The sequence below is a fragment of the Rhipicephalus microplus genome, chromosome X, assembly GCF_043290135.1.
Source record: "Rhipicephalus microplus isolate Deutch F79 chromosome X, USDA_Rmic, whole genome shotgun sequence".
NCBI classification, from domain to species: domain Eukaryota; kingdom Metazoa; phylum Arthropoda; class Arachnida; order Ixodida; family Ixodidae; genus Rhipicephalus; species Rhipicephalus microplus.
In genome coordinates, this window is record NC_134710.1 from 353,774,022 (window position 1) to 353,799,659 (window position 25,638).

Sequence of the window (25,638 nt, forward strand, 5' to 3'; positions counted from 1 at the left end):
TGGTTTTGCGCTGTAAATAGGTTCACAAGAAAGAGCAGCAAGAAGCAGCACGAGTCATCAGTTGATTAAAGTAGTAACATACAAGGTGGTCTGCAGACCTCACAGATTGGAAAAACACTATATATTTAACGATTGTTACAAGCATAATGTCCATGATGGTGAGAGGTGTACGAGAGTGTTTGAGCTGCGCTTTCTCGGCTGAGGTAAAAAATTATGAACGGACTGTTCTTCCTACGCAGCTCATTTTGTAATCGTGTGGCGCAACCAGTATGGTATAATGAGCGCTGCTTGTAGATGCCACCGGGTGCCGTAAAACTGGTTTTTCGCAATAGATAATTGAAAAAGTCTGTGATGTATATCACTGTGTAGCTTGCACATACACATGAAAACGGTGCTATGTAGCCTGTATTCAGCAGTACGCTACACTGTAGCCAAGCGTATAATTCAAGTTGTTTTTTTTTCAGTATTATTGAGACAGAGCGTCTTAATAAATAAGGGGCTACGTAAAGAGCAGTGCAAACGCATTATATATATATATATATATTTAAATATATATATATATATATATATATATATATATATATATATATATATATATATATATATATATATATATATATATATATATATATATATATGTAGTGAAGGTCGCTTTCCTCATTTCAAGGATTGCAATTACTTCACTTTCAGTTTCAGTTTATTTCCTTCAATACAATACATATATGCTTATAGAAGTACCCAGAAAGAGCTTCCAGAGCACTTGGCTGGAGGGGGATATCCTACAGAAGAAGTGTGAAACATGTACAAGTTTTGCTAAAGTGAACCTTCCGAATGATAAATGAGTAAGAAGTTAGTCTCACACTTTATATGTTCAATTTGTTGCTTAACATTATTTACTGCGTCCTGACGGACAAACTGCGCTTTTTTAAAAGTGCGTGAAAGCACCTGTGTGGTTACTCGTGAAAATTGTTATTAGTGTTGAACTTTTGATGAGACAGTTTTGTCGACTTGGTTCTCCGAAGTTTTAGTACATTTGCCTAAAGAATCTGCTCTAGCGCCAACACCCTGGAGGTACCCCGCGACTGATGACCTCTAAAACCACATGAAGGGTAACAAATGTTTTCACAATAAAGGCCATTCTGAGAATGTGAAGGATTACTATTCGTGAGGAAAATCATCCAAATGTTTGATAAAAGTGGTGTCAAAGGCTGTGCATAGACATGATGTGTTTGAATGCTTAAAACATTTGACCTCAATTAAAGCCACCAATCACGTTGTAGTACCTTAACCATGAAACATAAAAAATAAAGATTGAAGTTTGATTTCGTTACTGCCAAGACATATTCTCCAGTACGGGGCAGTTACAGCTACTTTAACTAATACTGTCCTTGCAAAAAAACAGAAACCAATGTGACTGCCCTTGTTAGGTAGTGCTCGCTTTCCCACTTGCTACTGCGAAGTCAGTCACTTTGCATAGAAAAACCCACCTTTCTTGTGAAAGAAGTGATCGTTGTGAAACAGTGGTCAAAGTATAACGTTTATATGAGCAGCGAAATTCTCTTGGTGATCGCTACTCGGACTGTTTGCAAATGTGCTTGGATTCAGTTCCACATTGCATTAGCTGCAGGAATTCGCGGCCACGTGTAACGTCACATCCAATGCAAAAGCGCTAATCGCATTCGGTGTCTTCATGCATTCTGTGATTGGCCTACCTATACACAGCAAAGTAATTACCTTCGTTGGCCTACGTAAATAAGCCTACGTATAGAAAGAGTCATATCAGGCAACTGCCGAGGCTACCTTCGCAGAATAGCTTTTTCACAGTGCTATACCCAAAACTCGGAAGACTAGGTGAGCGACGTGATTTCCTTTTAGTGTTGCGGGATGTGCGTGGGTGCATAGGTGTCAGCCGCAAGCCAACTGTGAGATTTGTTGACACCTTAAGATCGCCTGCAGATGAACTGACAGCTAGGCGACAATGCCACAAGCACTAATATCTGGGAATATAATGTTCTTCTACGGCTTTTTTGTTGTGTTAGTATCTGTGTTCTGTGTAGAAACTACCACACATACAGACGCGTTGACGCCGTTAAACACCTCGCAAAATGAAGAAATGATGGCGCCAAGCTCCTTGATGACATACCAAGCGACGGCTTCTTTAGAAAAGGTGAATATATCACGCCTGCTGATGTCTATCACACCAGCCTCAGCTCGGGGAAGACAAATTCCTTTAAACTTCTACAGGACAACAGAATTGCAAGAAACAATGAATGAACACTCATTCAAAAGAAGGCAGCCAGCCATGGTTCGTTCAGCCACTTCACCAAAGCCAATAATTAAACAAAGAGTGGCAGCAGCTACTGCAGAAAAAGAGGCAACAAGCAAATCAACAACAGTGTCGACGTCCCGAAATTTCAGGAAGATAAATTTAGCAGAGTCAAGCGGAGCTGTTTCCACTTCATTGTCAACGACACCATTGTCAGCTAATGGCGAGAGTTCGGCGACACCAATAGCTAATGGCGAGAGTTCGAAGTTTTTTAGTAACGTCCAGGCCGCGATCAACCAGCTCATGTCTACATCAGGCAGAGAAGTGGTGCGGAAACTACAACAGGCCAATATATCCACCGACTGCAGCTTGGGCTTGCTGCAATTTACGCGAGCCATCCAGGATCTACAGCCCTGGGCGATGAGACGTGAGTGCACTCAACGTTTACTTATCCCCCTTGTCTGCATGACAGTTTGAGTGACGCTGCTCATGTTATTGTTAGTTTAACAGCTACGTTGGGTTTATGACGCAAAAGCACCAGTGGTCATGCCTTGTCCATGGCTACATCATCAACGGCTACAAGCCGCAACGGCTGCGTTATCTTTGTAGTAAAAGTTAACATTCAGAAATACGGCTGAACACAAACCAGCAAATTCACGTATGCTTTACTTGTAAGGAAATGCAATGATGTCCACTGAGGTGACCGCCATCAAAGAAAGTAGGCAGCTGTATTCAAAAAAATGTTTTTGCACCTTTCGTTGTGCAAAGAACGCAGCTCAAGACTTCGTTCTTGAGAGTCAGTAACAATAGACTGTGGCGTGAATCAAGAAAGTATTAAAAGAATACACAATTTTAGCCCAAAACATGGACAATGCATCTTACTAAAGTTACAAACGCAGAAGAGGCAACAAATTTATGAATTCAAGGAGCAAGCCATACCAGTTATTTGCAGCGTTCAATGAAGGTAATTTGTCAGTTCAACCCCCGATCCTACTAATCTGTATTACAATGCAAGCTCAAAATTACGAAAAAAACTCACCGCATCGAATCCTCTTTCTATTTCGAGATACAGAACAGGTCAAAAGAATCGTAGAATGACACCAAAATAATTACCTTTTTTCTGTATCTGGCATCAGGCCATGCTTTCGTCAATCCTCTTGTTGGTACCTGGGCGACTGTTTCCCTTCGAAGTCATGTATTTTATGCCTTTTCTTTTGTGAGAATGTCTTCCTCAGCTTCTTCTCTATCGCTCATCTGCTATTTGTGCAAGTCACATGTGAATCTCTAAATCCGTTGGTGACAGCAATGTTTTGTTCAAATTTGCTTGAGCTGAGGTTATCACAATCAGCTGTAGGTCATCTTTATTCTCTTAGGTAATAACTACATATCTTTGTAATTTGTACTTCATGAAAAGGCTCAAATTTAGAACGAGAGAGTGCTTTGCAGTGTATCATTGAGTTTTGGTAAGGTTATTTGCTGCGATATAGTCAAAGTGACTGCCGTGTTACCGGATGTTCGTCTGGGTAACCTTTCTTTCTTTTCCTCTTCTTGACTTTTTTCTCTCTCTCTATAACGCAATCTTAGCAACAAATGAGATATAAGCACATTAGAAACACTACGAATCTTTTAGAGTTGCTGTTATTTTTTGTGTATGTACTCGCAGGTTCACACGAGCCTGTGTTTTGCACCTTTTTGGATGTATTCAGCATATCCCCATAAACACATCTCGTCATTGGTCAGAGCTAATAATAATCTCTGCTGAACAGAAGGTCAAGTCTTTTTGCCTCATTTTTACTAACTTCATTTCCTTCTACAACCCATCGTACAGCAGAGCATTTATGGATAGCCTAGTATTGCCGCAGTCGTCATTGTGCCTGTGTTTAGTTATAGCTGCAACGTATATTCCTTCGTTTGTTTGAACATTGCTTTCATAACTGCAAAATATCTCTTGTCGGTAGCCTGCATATGCGCATGATGAGACAGTGGGGAGGAGGCTGCACCACTTATCATGGAGGTGAGGGGGAAGGGTGCAAATTTTCCCCCATACATTTACCCACTATTGACGAGTAGGTTTATTCTAAATAATGGTGGTTGAGGGCACCCAACGTTACAGGAACTGTCTCATTCCCATCTTCACTAGATTAAAGCCTATGACCCTAAGCTGGCTGTTACGAGAAGCTCGTCACAGCTTCACTTTATTTTTTGTTTGTTTCATCCGCTATGAATCCGGTTGTCCTCTAGGCTTGAGAAAGGGGTGAGGAGGGCAGCACTGTGAACAAACTTTGCTTCGCCCAATTGGCAGCCCTGCGCACGCCAATGCCCACTGAAATATATGAGCTGGAATTTTCCTTAGTTGCTTTGCAATGTTAGAAACCTCGCTGACCTAACCAATCGGCTTCGCGAGTGAAGATGTACTACACCAGCGTTATGGTCCTGAGTTCAAAACAAACTAATGACCGGTGAGCTAACCGCTCTTTACGGTGAAGACGTTGGCCTCTACCTGAAGTTGATTTTTCGCTGGGTTCTGACATACAGACAGACGATAGCCTTTATGAAAGATCAGCATATAGAAAAAAAAATTCTGCTTATCCACGTACCACAGGAACCTAAGCCATGTGTAGCAGGTGGAGAAAAGAATACTGTAACTTTTTAGCAAGCGAAACACTACGAAATGATGCGAAAAATATGTACAGCGCTGGTGAAAACGTCCTGACCACTATGTCATGTATTTCTATGGCAACGTAGCCTTGGAACTTGGACTCCCCCCCCCCCCCCCCTCCTGTACAAATGACAAATGTTGAACGAAGAGGCATATGTTGAGAAGTGGCATATATATTTCTTATGGCCTTTCGTTGAAAGTTGCGCGTCGGTGAGAAAACGAAGTAGAAACTACGAACACTAGAATCCGTAAGTTGACGTATAGCGTTTCTGCTTGTTGGGATGGTAGCTCCAGCTGGTGCTACGTAAACTAACTCTAGTCGATTTTGCTTAAGTTACGTGTCGCTTGTGTTATAAGAGTGCATTCGTAATGTTTATAAAATTATTTAGAAAGCTATGCAACCACAACTGACGTTGCACTAACATCACGCCTACATAGGGTCCTTGCAGTTTCGAGACCTCGCGTAGCCTTTGGTAGAATTACTGGATTTGATTCCTGCTGCGAACCTGATATTTATTCTGTACACTCACCATATCACCTTTGCTCATGTTTATTGTTTCAGCAGTCAGACATGTATACCATAGTCTGTTCCCGCCTTTCCTGGGAAGATGTTAATAGTTACCCGTGGTATATGGATATAAGTCTCACTTCTCTGGTGAGGTATGTTTAATGACGTAGACGACAAGATTTTTTTAGTTATACAGATCATGTCCAGTTGATATACTTGTCTAACCATCTTAGTCTCCACACAAATTTTCCTCTACCCCTACTTCAATAGGAGACCACGAGAGCACCGAGACGTAGGTGGCTGGATAGATAGATAGATAGAAAGATAGATAGATAGATAGATAGATAGATAGATAGATAGATACGAAAGGGAAAGCTTGTCCGCAAAAATTAAGCAAATAATGCGAAAACAATAAATTTGAATGCCAAAGGAAGAAAGACAAGCTGCTCAATATTTGCAACGTGTAGCTGAAGCACAAAGAACACTAGAATATTACGCAAAGGTATGCATAGCACAAGCGTGAACTAACAACTGTCACACTTGTTACATCTTTATGACTCAGCGACAAACGTTAAGTGTCGATAATGAAGGACTTAATTCTCTTAGATACAACTTTCTTTAAATACGATGCGTGGAGTGACCATCTCTCTCTCTTTTCACGTCACGGTGTGTAACGCAAGGTGTGTCTGGTGTTCTTTTTTTCCCTCTGCATCATGAGCGGGTGCTGAAAGGAGTTACGTTTTGTGCGTGTCTTGAGGCCAGTTTTGAAACTGAAAGGAAATGTAGTAGAGTTGCGTCATAGAAGAGAGGCTCAAGTTCCAAAGTGATATGCGTGCAGCAGCGGTAAACGGTAAATATTGCAAATAAATAGCTCGTAGATATTTCACCGAGATATGGAATGCGCTTTGTTTAGTTGTCAAACGCAACGAGCAGTCATTGGTTTGAATTTCCGTTTGGGTGCGTTCTAAGTTTTTCTTCTGGTTTCATTGTATTTGTTCTAATATATATATATATATATATATATATATATATATATATATATATATATATATATATATATATATATATATATATATATATATATATATATATATATACTGTGTTCTCGTTGGCTGGCTGCAGGCGACGCTGCTGGCTTCTTAGCCTCTGAATCCGTAAAGGGTGCGGCCCTGACGCTTGAGGGCATACACGACGTCCATGGCTGTCACGGTCTTCCTTTTGGCGTGCTCGGTGTAAGTGACGGCATCGCGGATCACGTTCTCGAGGAACACCTTGAGAACGCCGCGAGTTTCCTCGTAGATGAGGCCAGAGATGCGCTTGACACTGCCACGGCGCGCCAGACGACAGATGGCCGGCTTGGTTATGCCCTGGATGTTGTCACGCAACACCTTGCGATGACGCTTGGCGCCACCCTTCCCGAGCCCCTTCCCACCTTTGCCACGGCCAGACATGACGGCTTCCAAAGTTCTGCTTCCAAACGTGCCCAGAAAGCAAATGCTCAAAAAAGGGAACATCGTTTCATGTCCCAGGAAGTTTCGTAAACACACTTTAGCTTCACAGGAGAGTGCATCAGTCCCACAAGTGCTGGAGTTCTGGTGGGCGAGGCTGACTTGTTGCGTGCTGGAAAACACAAGTACACCTTGAACGTTGAAACTGCAGATGATGAAACTGATTGTATACTTGCAAAGAATGAACATGGTGCGAAGTCTTTGGAGAACCAGCAGCATGATTTGTGTAGGCGTCGGGCTCTTTGCCTTGATTGGTACACATGCAGTGCCGCCCGTCTGTGTGTTTGTTGACCAAGACTGATGCGGTGATTTCTGCGTTCTTCCGTAATACAGGGTGTGGTTTTGCGCCTTCTTCGTCGCTTTTTGTCCTGTTGACTGAACAGCGTTGATTGTAGAGTGAATCTTGATATCTTCTGAAGAAAACTTGTGCGATATTCCTTTTTGCAAAAATGTCTTGAATTAAAAGACTTATTTGTTTTAAGCAACACATTTTTAATTTGTCGTCGCTTCACTTGACCCGCTTGTAGGCGCCTTTGTTTAATCCTCGAGTGTTCTTCCAAAGATTTTTCCTTTCGTAGCGTCCGTGCTGGTGTAGCCAATGGAGACTCTGTTGTTCTTGGGCTTGCTTCTGCTGGCATCGATGGTGTTCATGTGGAACGAGCTGAGATGGCAGCCGTTTTCGACCATGACACCGGTTTTTTGGGCAACTTGATGTGGTGTCCAGTAGGCAGTTGGTAGTCAGTGGACTGTTATGCTTCATTTCGGGTAATGAAGGTTGTGCGCTCGAATTTACTGGAGACTCTTCAGAGGCTCTTGTGACGCCACTCCTATAGGACGCTTCTGGCTCTCGGCAACGTGTGCGATTTGACGCTTCCGAGCCTCCTGTGTTGTTAAGACTCCCAGGTGTCCGTGCACTGGATGGTGACACCGGAGCAGGCGTAGTTTGGTCGGATTTCAGTCGGAAATGTTTTTTCTTTCTGTGTAACTAACAAGTTAAGCTGTTCTGAGGCATGCATCTGCACAGAAAGGCCAGAACCTGGCTGAGTATCTTCAGGGTTCCTCACCTCCATATCAACCGTAGTAAGCATGTGAGATGCGAGGTGTGCGCTGTGAGCAACTGAAGAGCCAAGTGACGGAAAAGTAGGAGGTGGTCGAAGTGCGCGAGACGGAAAGTACTGTGCACAGGGTGACTCCCTAATGTGAGTGCTACAGTGCAGTGATGACGTAAAGGTTGTGTTTCGATCGGGCAGTTGCAAAACACGGTGCGGTGAAGGGTACACTTTTCCTGCAAACAGACCTGGCTGCCTTTCATTGAAAGGGTGCTTTAATTGCTCTTGTTTCAAAGGCCGATTCATTTTTGGTGTCCCAATGCGTGAACAGTGCTTGTGACTGCGGTGACCGAGTTTTATTGTTTCCAGATAGTGCAATAAGAAAGTCCTCATCATAGTCGCGAAAACGGGCAATCATCTCTTCTTTGATCTTTTCCCATGACTCGTCGTTTTGAAATATGTGGATGAGGTTGAATTGGAAAGCCTCACCGGAGACGTAGTCGGTAAAGTTAGTCAACTCCCGTTCCGACCATGATGCAGCGGCGGCGTGGAGCTCGAAAAGGTTGAACCAGTCTTCTAAGGCTCCGTCGTTCACTGATCCGGTGTACTTGCGGTTGTCAAGGTGATCAGACGGTTCTGACATGATGTTATTAGATGCGTAATGTTAGGCGCTTGTACGGTAGTCCATATATGGTCAGTGAGTCTTGCGGAGAATCGCATCGATGATGAGACACTGATGAAGGGGCTGCAAGGTCTTCATCCTGTCGACTCGTGTGATGCTATGATGAATGGGAGACGTGGCCTGGCTGATACGCCATGTTTATTCTCAAGCACTTCTTCCTCATCTTCTCCTAACCATCACTGCCTTCTTACGTCATATATATATATATATTGTGAAGAAGAAAACGCATCGTTGGCAAACAACATCGCCACCGCTTGGGTACTGGGTGCTTGGCTTTGCTCGCTCGGCTCGTGCTGATCATCGCCGGCATCTGCTCGACCGTTGCTCTTGTCCGATCGTGTTTCATCGTAGGACCACCGTCGCAACAGTCGCCAATAAACCCTTTTTCAATTGGTGGAGGGTGCTGACATTCCCCGTCGCCTGAACCTGGGTGCTGCCATTCGCCGTCGCCTCAACCTGGAGCTGCGCAACCGAACGCTACCTACCATCATGGCTACCAACAACGCGCAACCTGGCTCTTCCACTCCATCCCCCAGCAACCCCGGCGTTCTTCGTTTGCGAGAGCCCAAAGTCTTTAGCGGAGCTGATGAGACAGACGTGGAAGACTGGTTCGCTAACTACGAACTGGTAAGCGCAAACAACAAGTGGGATGACGCGGACAAATTGACTTACGTCATCTTTTACCTCACTGACGTAGCCGAAATGTGGTATAACAACCACAAAAACGACATTACGACGTGGTCCATCTTCAAAACGTTGTTCGCTGACGTTTTTGGCCGACCCGCTGTCCGCAAGTCCAGAGCCGAACAACGCTTGCGGACTCGCGCACAAAAACCAACGGAATCTTTCACAAGCTACATTGAAGACATCATTGGACTTTGCAACCGACTGAACACCACCATGCCCGAGTCGGAGAAGATTAAACACATCCTCAAAGGGATAAATGACGGTGCATATCAGCTGCTCCTCGCCCGTAATCCTGCCACCGTTGCGGAACTTGTCACTTTGTGTCAAAGTTTCGACGAGTTGAGCAAGCAGCGCGCCCTGACTCGGCCATTTTCCTCACACGCCGACTCGCTCTCCAGTCTCGCTTCCGTTCCCGACCACGCACCAACCCTGCAAGAGATTAAAGACTTCGTGCGTGAAGAAGTAGCTCGGCAACTGTCGTTGATTCCTTTCACGCAGCAGCCGCCGTCCTCTCGTCTGCCCTCACCACTCCGCGACGTTATTGCCGAAGAGGTAGCTCAGGCTGTTCCCGTCGCTGCCCACCAGCAGCCTGTGGCCGTGAGTGTTCCCCATGCGCCGGCTATGCAGCCCGTGGCCGCGCCTCTTACTTATGCCCAGGTGGTACGCAGCAGACCCCGCCAGCAGCTTTTGCCACCCATGCCTGCAGTTGCTCCCCACTCTACCCCTCTTTCGACACCTTGGGCTGCACCGCGAGTCAGCAATTCCTGGCGCACTGCTGACAATCGACCAATCTGCTACGCCTGCGGTACTCCAGGACACGTGGCACGATATTGTCGTCGTCGTTTCCAATCGCAACACAACGCTACTTGGCCGTTACCGTATGACCCGCCGCCCACGCACCTACCTGCTCCCTATCCTTCACCGCAGTATGGCTACACTAATCTTCCCGGGTCTCAGTCACCCCAGCGCCCAGCTCCGACTCACTCTTCCCGCTCGCCGTCTCCTCGCAGGCGATCTCTGTCCCCAATGCGTCCCCGACCCGCTTCCTCCAACCGGGAAAACTGAACGCCGCAGTTCCAGAGGCAAGAACTGCGCCGTCATCGAAATGCCCAAGTCCTCGCACTTCACCTGCTAACGTCGTCGCCATATCTGTCGATGGTGTTTCTACATTTGCCCTCATCGACACAGGTGCTGCCGTTTCTGTTATAGCCGCCCAGCTCTGCCACTCCCTACGCAAAGTGACCACGCCGCTCTCTGGACTATCACTTCGTACGGCTAGCGCACAGCCAGTCAGACCTCTCGGCACCTGTACAGCCCGCATTTTCATCCAAGGCTCTATGTACGTTGTCGAGTTCATCGTCCTTTCGGTGTGCTCGCATGACGTTATCCTCGGGTGGGACTTCCTGTCACAACATCATGCCGTCATCGACTGCGCACGCGCTGAAGTTCAATTTTCGCACCTGTATGACGAACCTTTGCACGAAACTCTTGAGCGGTCTCCAAAACTCGTCGTACGTGAAGACACTGAAATTCCGCCAGCCTCTCTTGCCGTTGTCCCTGTTTGCTGCGATGACCATAACGACGCTACAGTAATGTTTACACCTTCCGACATTTTCATGAGCCGTAGAGCCGTTTCCCTGCCTTTCGCTACACTCGACGTCACTGCGGGCCGAAGCAATATTTTCGTCCACAACCCCCTTTCTGCACCGCTTACGCTACTTGCCGGCGAATGTCTCGGTCGAGTGGAGTACCTCGATTCCTCTTTATTCCTTAACATGCCAGACGAATCGTGCAGTAGCGCCTCGACCGAACTTCATGCCCTTTCCCCACTGTAATGCTCATCGAGTGACACCTTCTCGAGTTCCATCGCCGACACCTTAAGTGCCCATGAACGCGCCGAGCTTCTTAATCTTCTCCAGCACTTCGCGAATTCATTCGACGTTTCTCAGCCGCAATTGGGTCGGACTTCCGCAGTGCACCACTACATTGACACCGGTTCGCACCAGCCATTGCGTCAAAGACCGTACCGTGTCTCTGCAGCAGAACGTCACGTCATCAACGACCAGGTCGAAGAGATGCTACGCCGTCGCGTTATTCAACCATCGCACAGTCCTTGGGCATCTCCTGTCGTTCTAGTTCGAAAGAAGGATGGATCGATTCGATTTTGCGTCGACTACCGGCGATTAAACAAGGTGACGCGGAAAGACGTCTATCCATTACCGCGCATCGACGACGCCCTTGACAGCCTCCAAGGAGCCGAATTCTTCTCCTCCTTAGACTTACGATCTGGATACTGGCAGGTTCCTATGGCAGAAGCTGATCGCCAGAAAACTGCGTTCATTACACCAGATGGCCTGTACGAATTTAACGTAATGCCATTTGGGCTTTGTAATGCTCCTGCCACGTTTGAACGACTCATGGACAACACACTGCGTGGACTGAAGTGGTCTGTGTGTCTATGCTACCTCGACGACATTGTCGTTTTCTCTCCCGATTTTCCTACACATCTGCGTCGGCTCCAACTGGTGCTGACGTGTTTAACCAACGCTGGGCTCCAACTGAACCTTAAAAAGTGCCGCTTCGCCGCGCGAGAGCTGTCCATCTTAGGGCACATCGTGTCCAAGGATGGTGTTCGACCCGACCCTGCAAAACTGCGAGCAGTCGCTGAGTTCCCGAAACCTACTACACTGAAAGAATTACGCAGTTTTGTCGGACTATGCTCGTACTTCCGGCGCTTCGTGCGAAATTTTGCGTCGATCATGTCACCACTGACCAACCTCCTACGCGGTGATGCAGACCTTTCATCCTGGTCTTCTGACTGCGACGTCGCGTTTGCCACGCTCCGGAGTCTGCTAACATCTCCTCCAATTCTTCGGCATTTCGACCCAACAGCTGCAACGGAAGTTCACACAGACGCTAGTGGGGTTGGTCTAGGCGCCGTCCTCGCCCAACGCAAACCGGGCTACTCCGAATACGTCGTCGCTTATGCGAGTCGCACACTTACTAAAGCTGAGGCCAATTACAGCGTCACTGAAAAAGAGTGCTTGGCGCTAGTGTGGGCGCTTCGCAAGTTCCGCCCTTATTTGTACGGTCGCCCATTCGACCTGGTAACGGACCACCATGCACTTTGTTGGCTCGCCACATTGAAAGATCCTTCTGGCCGCCTAGCTCGGTGGGCACTGCAAATCCAGGAGTACGACATTCGTGTCATCTATCGCAGCGGACGCAAGCATTCTGACGCCGACGCCCTGTCGCGTTCGCCTTTACCTCCCGACTCGGCCTGCGAAACCACTGGTACCAACTCCGTCGCATCTCTCGACCTCGACTCTTTTACCGGTGAACAACACAAGGACCCGTGGATCGCTTCCCTTTTTAACTGTCTCTCTGGATCGTCAACCACTGCGGTACCACGATCTCTCCGACGTCAAGCTGCTCATTTCGCGATTCGTGATCGGCTGCTACACCGACGCAACTACGCCCCCGAAGGTCGTAAGTGGCTCTTGGTTGTCCCGCGCAGCTTGCGATCACAAATCTGCGCCTCCTTTCACGACGATCCCCAATGTGGTCATGCCGGAGTTTTCAAAACTTACGAACGCATTCGCCATCGCTTTTACTGGCGCGGAATGTATAATTTCGTTCGAAAATTCGTTATGGGCTGCCCTGACTGTCAACGCCGCAAATCACCACCTTTCCACTCGTCCGGTGCGCTTCAACCGCTCCCGTGCCCTGCCAAACCTTTCGATCGGATCGGAATTGATCTCTATGGCCCTCTACCGACAACATCAGATGAAAATCGGTGGATCATAGTCGCTGTGGACCATTTAACACGCTACGCTGAGACCGCCGCCCTTCCAAGTGCCACTGCGCGGGACGTAGCATCCTTCATCCTTCATCGCTTCATACTAAGACATGGTGCACCTCGAGAGCTACTAAGCGACCGAGGTCGAGCCTTCCTATCAGAAGTCGTCACGTCTCTGCTTTCTCAATGTCATGTTGTTCATCGCAAGACCACTGCATACCACCCGCAAACTAACGGGCTCACGGAAAGATTTAACCGCACCCTTGGCGATATGCTCGCCATGTATGTGACATCCGATCATACTAACTGGGATCGCATTCTTCCATTCATCACGTTCGCATATAACACCGCGGCACAGTCTACCACTGGATTTTCACCTTTCTTTCTTCTTTATGGACGCGAACCATCCCACACCATCGACACTCTCCTTCCATACCATCCTGACGCATCCGAATGCCCATCTGTGTCCGAAGCTGCCCGTAATGCGGAAGAGTGCCGTGAACTCGCACGCACCTTTACGTCGCAAGAACAACAGCGCCAGAAAGAAAACAACGCCGACTCTTCACAAAGCCCCAGCTATTCCTCGGGATCACTTGTATGGCTGGCTGTTCCTTACCAAAGCCCCGGCATATCCTCAAAACTCGTTCCAAAGTACGAGGGCCCATACCGCGTTTTGGACCAAACCTCGCCGGTGAATTTTCTCATCGAGCCACTTTCCCCATCTGACGACATGCGCCGGCGTGGACGTGACATCGTCCACATCGCCCGCCTTAAGCCATATCATAGCCCTCTGCCTCCAGACTCTTAGGTCGCCAGGATGGCTCTTTTTCGGCGGGGGCAAATTGTGAAGAAGAAAACGCATCGTTGGCAAACAACATCGCCACCGCTTGGGTACTGGGTGCTTGGCTTTGCTCGCTCGGCTCGTGCTGATCATCGCCGGCATCTGCTCGACCGTTGCTCTTGTCCGATCGTGTTTCATCGTAGGACCACCGTCGCAACAGTCGCCAATAAACCCTTTTTCAATATATATATATATATATATAAGGTGGGGTGAAATTGATTGGATCTGGTGGAAAATGCAGTAAAAAAAGAGGTTGACAAACGTTAGTAAACCTTGTGTTTTCGTACGTATATATATATATATATATATATATATATATATATATATATATATATATATATATATATATATATATATATATATATATATATATATATATATATATATGTATATATATATATATATATATATATATATATATATATATATATATATATATATATATATATATATATATATATGAGATCTAACAGACAGTAATGCCAAGGAATGTACAGGGGAAGTTATTAGAACCAATGGAATGTAAATAAGAAGAAAAAGTGGATGAAAACATAACCAGCATAACCTCCTCACGGCTGGTTGTTTTCATCCATTTTTCATTTTTCTTATTTACATTCCATTGGTTCTAATAACTTCCCCTGTACATTCCTTGGCATTACTGTCTGTTAGATCTCAATAATATTGTGTTAAAGCACGGAAAAACGAGCCCTTAGGTATACACTTCTTTCCTTATATATATATATATATATGTGTATGTATATATATATGTATATATATATATATATATATATATATATAGATATATAGTGAAGTAGATCCTTCGTGAGCGGTCACAACGTGGTTTATTTTGACGTTCTGGCCTAGAGTCTGGCCTTCATCAGGATATATATATATATATATATATATATATATATATATATATATATATATATAACAAGACAGTTTGTTAGACAGATAGATATATAAACAGATAGATAGATAGATGGATCACTAAGATATATATCGCCTTTTCAAGTGACAGTGGCCTCTCAGGTAGTGGTGACACAACATTAGTTAGAAAAGCCGAGCAAGTTTGTATGACGCTTTGTAGAATAGCATAAAAACACGAAAAAAGAGCAGAAAGAGATGATTCGTACTGGCAGCACGTTTTTACCACTTTTTGCTGGTGCCCTAGATTTTGTTTTGTTATTCCGCACTGCTGAAACTAGAGCTTATGAATAAAGTGGGTGTATTGATTCACTGAACCGTTACGGCTCGTAATGATAGATATATTAATAATCTAGCGGCACTCTTCCCACCATACCAAAATGAAAAAAAAACGTGCAGTGCCCACCAGTACACCCCCGCCGGTGAATATGCCGCATGTGGCATAATGTCAATTCTAAGTCTCTATCAACCAATACAACCAAACGATAAACAGCATGAAACCTGCATGAAAACACACTTTGAGTGCGTTAAACTAATGAAAAACATACAGTTTGTTATAGATAGCAATTTCAATATGAATATTACACAAACAAGCAAACGCAGACCAACGCATTCTAACAACTATTTTTCACTAACAATGTGGTACAGATGGTGAATTGAGGTACTACCTTCGTGAGAAATAAGGGTGACGGTAGTCTAAGATAAGCTATTTTGGTGGTACTTGTTCAACAGCTTCCCTGTTTATGCACTTTCGCAGTGTGGGTTGGTGATCCAGTTTTTCTCTGCAGTAATCGACGCTACTGGCAAGTACCCAACTGGCTCCCTTCAAGGTACTTTTGCCGATCTGGGCGCTTACGACGAGTGCATCGAGACCGTGGTGCGGGACGAGTATGGCACATTGAAAGTGCGCGGCCAGTACTGCGACGTCCACCTGTCAATATTAGACCAAGAAATACTGGACCAAATCGTGTTCCCTGCCATTCTCAATTACAACAAGAGGGTGAGTGTGTCGGTGCTAATTCATCCATCATTTCTTTTTCTAACGCCATGACATCATCATATTAGCTTAGATAATAATATTGGTATGCTGTTTTCTACATCCAAAGTGTTAGCGTTTCACACCCCAAAACCACAATATGATTACAAAGTGTCATGATATGCGCGGTAGGTTCATCTGGTGCGCGATGTTTGTGAGTTTGTGCTGTGCCGTACGCCGACGAAGATGACGATGAGACAAGGAAAAGGCGGAATCGTGTCGTCAAAGTCAAGCCAAGCCATGGGGAGAGAGAAGAGGAAGACGACGACGGGGCGTTCGAGAAGAAGGATCGGAACGAAACAGTGGCAGGCTGAAGCGCTCGTCGGGTCGTGGTCCCGAAGCTTACCTGTGCCTGTGGCCCGCACGAGCCTGGCTCCCTTCTACCGTGTGATCCAGCAGCCGGCGCCGGTCCGTTGTACTCGGATCCGGGCGTTTTCCAGACCTGGGCCTACTACTGGCTGTCCGGGACGTGCTTGCCACACATCGACTCTGCCTCACGCTCCGCTCCGACCATGCCTGAGGCATCGCTGATGTCGGCGTAAGACGCAACGCAACGCATCGACTCATCTGCCTTCGACGTCACACGGTGAAGTGTTTCAAACCTTGTGTAGTGCAGTGGGGGACTACGCTAAGCGTCAGACCTTGTCTTTCGAGAACGTTTGTCGTGCTCGTACTTAAGGCAGTTCTTCGCTGTTGCCATGTAACACGCTAAGCTTCTTTATCGTTGTTTTCTTTTTTTTCGTGGCATTAAAGCCTTATAACTCAAGTTGCAAATGTCTTCGTCAGTCTCGACAACGAATATTTAAGTTGCCGTGATTGCCCGAACCTTATCCGTCACAATTGGCGTCCGCGACAGGACGAAGCCGTTTGCACTGGGTTGAAATCTATAGGGAAGATGAGTGAGCAAGACCTTATAACGCTAGCGGAACGCATGGGGCTTCAAGGAGCCGAGCTAAAGACGTGGGTAGACGCGCGGTTAGAGCGGGCTCATGAGGAATCTGTGCAAGCGCGTGAAGAGCGTTCCGCGGAAAGGCAGGCGGCGAAGGAACGTTTGGAGATAGAAGAGAGAACTCTTCAACTGCGAATTCGACTAGCTGAGGTTGAAGGTAGCCGAGAGCCAACAGCGCGGGACCGCGAACTTGAGAGGAGTCAAAGCCGCCCGTGCTTGATCAATCCTCACAACCTGATCCCAGTGTTTGACGAGGGGCGTGACGATCTCGATGCGTATCTCAAGAGGTTCGAACGCGTAGCAGTTGGTCAAGAGTGGCCTGAGGAGAAGTGGGCGACAGCGCTTAGTTTATGCCTCAGTGGAGAAGCATTGAAAGTCTTCGGTCGTCTGTCGCCAGAAGACTCAATGGATTACCAGAGTACGAAAGTGGCCTTGCTCCAGAGGTTTCGTTTCACAGCCGAAGGCTATCGCGAAAAGTTTCGGCAAAGCAAGCCTGAAGACGGCGAAACTGGTAAACAGTACGCCACGAGATTACAGAGTTACTTCGATAGATGGCTGGAAATGTCGGAAACGGACGAGGACTTTGCATCCGTGCGCAACCTCATTGTAGCTGAGCAGTTTCTGAATAACTGCCACGATTGCCTGGCACTTTTTCTAAGGAAGAAGAAATGCAGGACGGTAAAAGAAATGGCAGAAGCAGCTGATACCTTCTTGGAAGCCCAGCGGCAAACAAACTTGTTGGTATTGGTATTTCGTACCAAGTCTGCAAACAACATTCCCAAGGAGCAAGAAGGATTTACTTATACCCAGCCTCCTCTTAGATGTTTCGTCTGTGATCGACCCGGCCACAGAGCATCTGATTGCCGCACGAAACCCCAACGAGTCTTCTGTGGGCACTGTCGGAAGCCCGGCCACGATGCAAGAGCATGCCCAAGCAACGGCGGGTCAAAGAAAATGACATCTTGCATCGTGTCTACTGACCAGAAGTCCGAGACGCCCCGATGTGCCGATGATTCATCACAAGATGAATATGTTGCTAGTGCACTCCGAACGCGCACCGCAACAGCTACACGAAACTTGCCGGTGTTACAGGGAGAAGTGTTTGGACATACTGTATCAGTCTTGAGGGATACTGGAAGCAACACCCTGGTCGTGCGACGTTCCCTCGTTCCCGATGATGCGCTGACGGGTACTACCGCCACTATTTTATTGGCCGATGGTAGTTGCATCGAGGTACCGGAAGCAGAAGTACGGATTCTATCGCCCTATTTCACCGGAAATGCGATAGTAAAATGCATGACGTCGCCACTTTACGATGTCATCGTAGGAAATGTTCCCGGCGCCCGTGACGCTAATGACCCCGACTCAACGTGGAAGGAGTCAGCGAGCCTGAAGTCGGAAACTAATCAGGCATTGAATTCTGAAGAGAAATCCAAGGATGGATGCGGGACGAAGAGCACAGTCATGGTTGGTGTTTCAAGCAAAGGACATCGCCGGAAGCTCACGACTGCTAAATTTGGAAACTTAGAGGTGACACAGGAGTCATTTCGCCAAAAACAAGAGGAAGACCGGTCGCTGGATGTTTGTAGGGCGAAAGTCGACACCCTCATCCGCGGTAAAGGAGCCACATACCACTCATTTATGTTCGAGAAAGGAATCTTGTACCGCGTTTACCACTTGACTCCGGGTAAATCAGTTCAACAAGCGGTGGTTCCAAAGGCGTTGCGTGTCCATGTGTGGCACTTGGCACATGAATCACCGATATCTGGTCACTAGGGTATCAAGAAGACGAAGGACCGAGTTTTGGAGTCGTTTTATTGGCCCGGTGTACAGGAGGAGGTACGAAGATTCGTAAAATCATGCGACGCATGCCAAAGGACATATCCCAAAGGCAAAGTAGGCAAGGCGCCTCTTGGACGAATGCCTTTGATTGACACACCATTCGAACGTGTGGCCGTTGATATCATTGGACCTCTGACGCCGATTTCAAAGAAGGGTAATCGGTACATTCTTACCCTTGTGGATTTCGCCATTCGGTACCCGGACGCGGTGGCTTTGCCCGCAATTGATTCGGCAACAGTAGCAGATGGACTACTGGAGATGTTCTCTCGAATAGGATTTCCACGGGAGATCCTCTGTGATCAAGCATCTTGCTTCACGTCAGGCTTGATGGAAGAGGTGAATGCTCTGCTTGCTATTCGACATTTGAGCTCGACGCCTTACCACCCGATATGCAATGGCTTGGTCGAAAGGTTCAACGGCACTTTGAAACAGATGTTGCGCAGGTTGTGCCAAGAGAAGCCGAAGTCATGGGACCGATTTCTTGCGCCTCTGTTATTCGCCTATCGAGAAGTACCTCAGGCCAGTATGGGCTTCTCGCCGTTTGAACTGATCTACGGCCGGCACGTCCGAGGACCCCTGGATATATTGAAGGAACTCTGGACAGGGGAAGACCTAGAGGAAGATATCAAAACTACTTACGGATACGTGCTTGATCTGAGAGAACGTCTTGAACGCACCTTGAAGCTGGCTCAAGAGAATCTCTCCCGAGCTCAACACTCGCAAAAGAAGTATTATGACCGAACCTCCAAAACCCGACAGCTCAAAGTTGGTGACCGGGCTCTTATATTGCTCCCAACCAGGGAAAACAAGCTTCTTATGCACTGGAAGGGGCCATTTCCGGTTACAGGAAAAAAGAATGACCACGACTATTGGTTGGACCTTGGGCACACCACGAAAATGTTTCACATAAACATGCTCAAGCGCTACGAAGAACGTCAACCAGAAGTCACTAGTCAAGCTTCATCGTTCGTTGTAGTCGAAGAAGGAGAGTCGGATTCACCCCTCCCTACATTTAAAGTAAATGAAGGGAAAGGTATTGAGTCGGTCACACTCGGAAGTAATTTAGACGAAGCACAACGCGATGATATGTGCAATCTCTTGGAGGAATTCCGAGACATATTTTCCGAAGTTCCTGGGAAGACGAACCTCCTAGAGTGCCGGCTAGAGCTTACTACAACAAAACCAATCAGCACGTCACAGTATCCGTTGCCGTTTGCAATGAAGGAAATAGTAGAGAAGGAGGTTCAAGATATGCTGAAGTTGGGAGTTATTGAACAATCCCATTCGCCGTATAACTCACCCTTGGTCCTGGTTAAGAAACCGGACAACAGCTTTCGCGCGTGCATAGTCTTCCGTCACATTAATGAGGTTCTGGTGTCCGATTCTGAACCCATACCCAGAACTGACATTATGTTTGCTGAAGTCGGCACGAAGTCGGTTTTCTCAAAGTTAGATCTTACAAAGGGCTATTGGCAAGTACCCTTAGAGGAAAGTTCTCGTCCGAAAACAGCTTTTTCAACGCAATCTGGACACTACCATTTTCTCTATATGCCTTTTGGGATTAAGACAGCCTCGGCCATATTCACACGATTGATGAGGACATTACTGCACGGCATTCCAAACACAGTGCATTACATAGACGATGTTCTAATTGCCACAGCTACGTGGGAGGAGCATCTAGTGACATTGAAACAGTTGTTTCAGAGGATCCGAGAAGCAGGCCTACGGATCAAACCTCAAAAATGTGAGATCGGAATGACTTCTGTCATCTTCCTTGGGCATCACCTCGGCGATGGTACAATCCGCCCAGTAGAAAGCACGATAGCGAAGATCGCTAAAGCCCCAAGACCGGAAACGAAGAAGCAACTTCGCTCTTTTCTCGGCTTGGCGGGATATTACCGAGACCTCATACCTCACTATGCCCAGAAAGCGAAACTACTGACTGAAATGACAAGAAAGATGGAAAAGAACAAGTTAGCGTGGAATACCGAAAGAGAAGAGGCATTTGAAACCCTCAAACAAGCTCTAGAATCTACGCCAGTAGTCAAGGCTGTTGACATAAAGAAACCCTTCGTATTACGTACAGATGCATCTGATAGGTGTATAGGCGCTGTGCTTATGCAGGAACACGAGGGTCTTCTTCACCCGGTGTCATATGCCAGCCGCCAACTTATGCCCCGGGAAGAGAGATACTCTGCAATTGAAAGAGAGTGTTTAGCGTTAGTTTGGGCGATCGCGAAATTTCATATCTTCCTTTATGGAACCTCCTTCGTCGTTCAGACTGACCATCAACAGCTACGATACCTCTCTCAAGCCAAGCATTTGAACAGCCGGACCTCGCGCTGGAGTCTCGCATTGCAAGAGTACACCTTTCGCGTTGAGCATATCAGAGGATCAGAGAACGTAGGTGCTGATTATATGAGCAGGCTACAGGTGTAGGTGCTAGCTATACCACATTAATGTAATAATGTACCATATGCCTAGGGACTCTCACATACAGACTATTCTCTTGGTGCAACAGTTCTGTACATTTGTTTGTCGTAAGTCTTGTCTCCCGCGCACTTTGGACAGTTTTTTAAAAAAAAAAACTTTTGAAAGGGGGGACTTTTGTCATGATATGCGCGGTAGGTTCATCTGGTGCGCGATGTTTGTGAGTTTGTGCTGTGCCGTACGCCGACGAAGATGACGATGAGACAAGGAAAAGGCGGAATCGTGTCGTCAAAGTCAAGCCAAGCCATGGGGAGAGAGAAGAGGAAGATGACGACGGGGCGTTCGAGAAGAAGGATCGGAACGAAACAGTGGCAGGCTGAAGCGCTCGTCGGGTCGTGGTCCCGAAGCCTACCTGTGCCTGTGGTCCGCACGAGCCTGGCTCCCTTCTACCGTGTGATCCAGCAGCCGGCGCCGGTCCGTTGTACTCGGATCCGGGCGTTTTCCAGACCTGGGCCTACTACTGGCTGTCCGGGACGTGCTTGCCACACATCGACTCTGCCTCACGCTCCGCTCCGACCATGCCTGAGGCATCGCTGATGTCGGCGTAAGACGCAACGCAACGCATCGACTCATCTGCCTTCGACGTCACACGGTGAAGTGTTTCAAACCTTGTGTAGTGCAGTGGGGGACTACGCTAAGCGTCAGACCTTGTCTTTCGAGAACGTTTGTCGTGCTCGTACTTAAGGCAGTTCTTCGCTGTTGCCATGTAACACGCTAAGCTTCTTTATCGTTGTTTTCTTTTTTTTTCGTGGCATTAAAGCCTTATAACTCAAGTTGCAAATGTCTTCGTCAGTCTCGACAACGATTATTTAAGTTGCCGTGATTGCCCGAACCTTATCCCTCACACAAAGGATGCTGTAGTTGAGGGCTATGAAGATCTTAACCATCTGGTGACCGTTAACGTGCACCTCATTTAAGTACCTGGGCCTCAAGTATATCGCCTCCATGAAAATGCAGCAGCTATGGCCAAGATTGATTTATCTGCGTTAAATTACTTATTTACTGACCCTAAAAGCCTGAAAATAGGCAATACATAGGCGAGGAAATACAAAAATTAGTACAACGAATAAATAAAATACAGGAGAATGGAGAAGCATTAAAAAGAAAAGAAAGAAATATCAAGACAACACAATGCAAACACAGCGTAAAAAAGACAAACGCAGTTCAGAAATATAAGGTAGAGTTGCAAAAAATGAATATATTGACGCGAGACTTTGGTCCAAGTGGAAAATAAGTAAAAGAAGGGACTGCGTTTTGGACAAGGCTCTCCTTCTGCGACCACTCATGATCCCGCCTGTACAATAATTATCTCTCAACGTAACGTAACTGGTGGAAAGTGCTCGGTAACGCCTTGGAGCACCGGACAAGTGCGGCGGAGGACACATCCCTGAAGCTTCGCTTGAGCCGCAAATTCGCAGGACTTCTAGCGCTACCAATCATGATGAACCGGGATGGCGAAATCCAACGAGCTGCGCCTAACACCTCTGGACACCAATACAGGGAACTGTGGCCGTTCTCTGGGAAACCTGGAGAGGACGTTGAACACTTGCTCAAGCATCATCGGCGGTTGAGTCTGTATAACCACTGGGACACTACCGGCCAGTACAACCACGTATCATTTTTCCTTGAGGGTACCGCATTGATGTGGCACGTAAATCATAAAGAGAATTTGGCTTCGTGGGCAAACTTCGACGAAGAAATCAATAAGTGTTTTGTAGATCGGACCATGACAAATAAGCGTGCTGAGCAGAACTTGAGCTAACGTGCTGAAGTTCTTGGGAAGACGTGTACGATGTGTATTGTGGAAGTTCTCAAGCTCTGCAAGAATGTGTACCCACTAATAACCGATGAGGATAAGGTCGGGCACCTTCTCAAGAGCATTGCAGAGGATATCTACCACTACCTTATATGAAAGGATGACTTGCAGTCGGCGAATTACATCATCCGACATTTCCGGACACATGAAGCTATTAAAGCTCAGCGCATTACGGCGAAGGTTGGTAGACTCCCCAACGACACTACGGTTGCGAGCGTCAATGTGGTCTGTACGCCCAGCCAGGTGGCGTCAACAATACGACAAGTAGTGAGTGAAAAACTTGATCGGCGGAACGCTGCTGTGCAGTCGATAGCACACGGCCAATGAAATTTCATGCCATGCGGCTCTCGTCTGTGTCCATTAATGCTGCGGGGTTCGACTACTCAATGACGCCAGTACAATTGCGTCATCATGTATATAGGTATAATCGGCGAAACGACTCCATTGAAAGGTCACCCCTGATATGGTAGCGTGACCAGATTATCCCGCTGACAATCTTCAGCAGCAAGTGGGGAGTGAACCACCTGTGTATTTTTACTACGGTATTCGTGGCCATATAGTTTACTTCTGCTCAGAGGAGCGTCGGGCACCTCTGCCGCAGTATCAACCACCCACAGCATCCTCAGGGCGCGCAAGTACTCGGGAAAACTATCACTGGCCACCGAACGGCTACTACCGAACCGACTTTCAACAGACCTTCGACAGTGATTCACTGGCTTTTGTGCGGAGTGAGACACAACCAGCCTCCTCCCACCAGCATTGTTCACAATCACCTGGTCATCGGCATCTCAGTTGTCCCTCTTGATGCCACGGCCGATGGAGGTGAGGTAACAAGACATTTTTCACTGAGTACAGATATTCGTCCACCAGCTTTCATACTATAAGGTCAGCTTTCTTATAGATGGTGTCTCCACGTCCACGTTAGTCGGCAGGGCTGCAACTACTTCCGTCATGAGCAGCAATTATAAGACTCGTCTCGGTAAGAAACTGATGTTCTCTTGGGGAAGCCAGACAACATTTCGTGTAGTGGGTGGAGAACCTTTGCGCCCAGTAAGAGTGTGTACTGCAACTGTTGCTTTCGAAGCTAAATTATTTAAGGCACATTAACAGCCTTTGTGTCCAGTGGGAGAGTGTACTGCAACTGTTTCTTTCAGCGCTAAAATGTTTACGGAAGATTTTGCAGTTTTTATGAATTCTACTCATGACGTTATCCTAGCTATAGACTTTCTGAGAGAATGTGGAGCCACTGTGGATTGCGCAGATGGTGAAGTTTACTGTCTGTTTTTTGTGAGAAGTCCACGCGCTGCCAACAGACTATCGCAGTCGTTGATGACATAATTTCACCGGCCCAGTCGAAAGTTCATGTGACTGCTTAAGGTTTTTGTATCACAGCAGATAAACTTGACATTACAATTCACCAGATCTATCTGAGCTGTGTGGAGAAGGATGTAGTATCGCGTTGCGTGATGTTTGGTAGTAGTTGCAGTCTGGATATGGGTGGTCAACTCCTTTTTCAAGCCGATTGTACTGCCTGGTGCATGAGGCTGTTTGTGTTTGAATTCGACGCCAGGAGCAACGTTAACATTGCAGTCATAAGCGACGACAGGAAAAACGAAAATGGCCTGATGTGGCTTGTCCTAGTGATAAAATACTCATGGGTATGTTGAATAAGTCGCTATTGCCAGAGATGAGACAAACATTAGTTCAGATCCTCTCTGACCATGCGTCTTTTTTTTTGATTTCGCACTGAACAGCCACAGAATTTCTGCAACACGTCCACACACTCTTCAGGTGATTGATACTAGTTCCGCCGATCCCATTCGCCAGAGGTCATACAGAGTATCTCCGTCTGAGCGTAAAGTTATTGCTGAGAAGGTGGAAGAAATTCTGTTCAAGAAAGTTATACGGGAGTCGTCTAGCCCCTCGAAAGTACCCCTAATACTTGTAAAGAAGAAAGATGGTTTCTTAAGGTTTCGTGTAGATTACAGATGGCTCAGTTCAGTCAGATTGAAGGCATATATCCGTTTCCCCACATCCAAGACGTTTTCAATTGTTTGCACTTTGTTTCATGTTTTTGTTCCGTAGAATTAGCACCTGGATAATGGCCAATCCCCACACACTGTGTCGACAACAAAAAACGGCGTTTATACCTCAAGGTAGTTCATTTGAAGTCAACGTCATGCCGTTTTGTCCGTGTAACGCTCTAGCCACGTTTGAGTGCTTTATGGACACAGTTCTCCGTGTCATAAAATAGGAATTATGTATTTGCCATATTTATGATGTCGTCATCTCTGGTTGCATGTTTAAAGAGCACAATCGTCGACTTGATATCGCTCTCACGTGCCATGAGAAAGCAGCACTTACCTTGAATTCAAACAGTGCGATTTCTGTGACCGTAAAACTCTAGTTCTTGGGCATCTCGGAGACAAACATGGTGTTCGGCCTGATCCCCAGCAAATCACCACGGTCACATCATGCTCGCTTCAAGAACTTCAACGCTTGTTTTAAACCAGGCTTACTATGAACATTTCGAAGCTTCCTGGGTCTGTGTTCCGTTTTCGGGATTTTGTTCCTAGCTT

At 46.7% G+C, this 25,638-nt stretch overlaps 1 protein-coding gene and 1 long non-coding RNA gene across 2 annotated transcripts in view; one reads left to right on the forward strand and one right to left on the reverse strand.

Annotated features, from left to right (window-relative positions):
- LOC142776345 (uncharacterized) overlaps positions 1–25,638 on the reverse strand; it is a 266,778-nt gene that overhangs the window by 95,266 nt on the left and 145,874 nt on the right. The window lies entirely within an intron of this gene.
- LOC142777014 (uncharacterized) lies at positions 1,786–25,161 on the forward strand. The gene is made up of 4 exons (XM_075881322.1): positions 1,786–2,693; positions 15,715–15,926; positions 23,635–23,881; positions 25,145–25,161. Exons 1-4 carry the CDS (start codon positions 1,979–1,981, stop codon positions 25,159–25,161), a joined length of 1,191 nt encoding a protein of 396 aa, XP_075737437.1. The 5' UTR covers positions 1,786–1,978.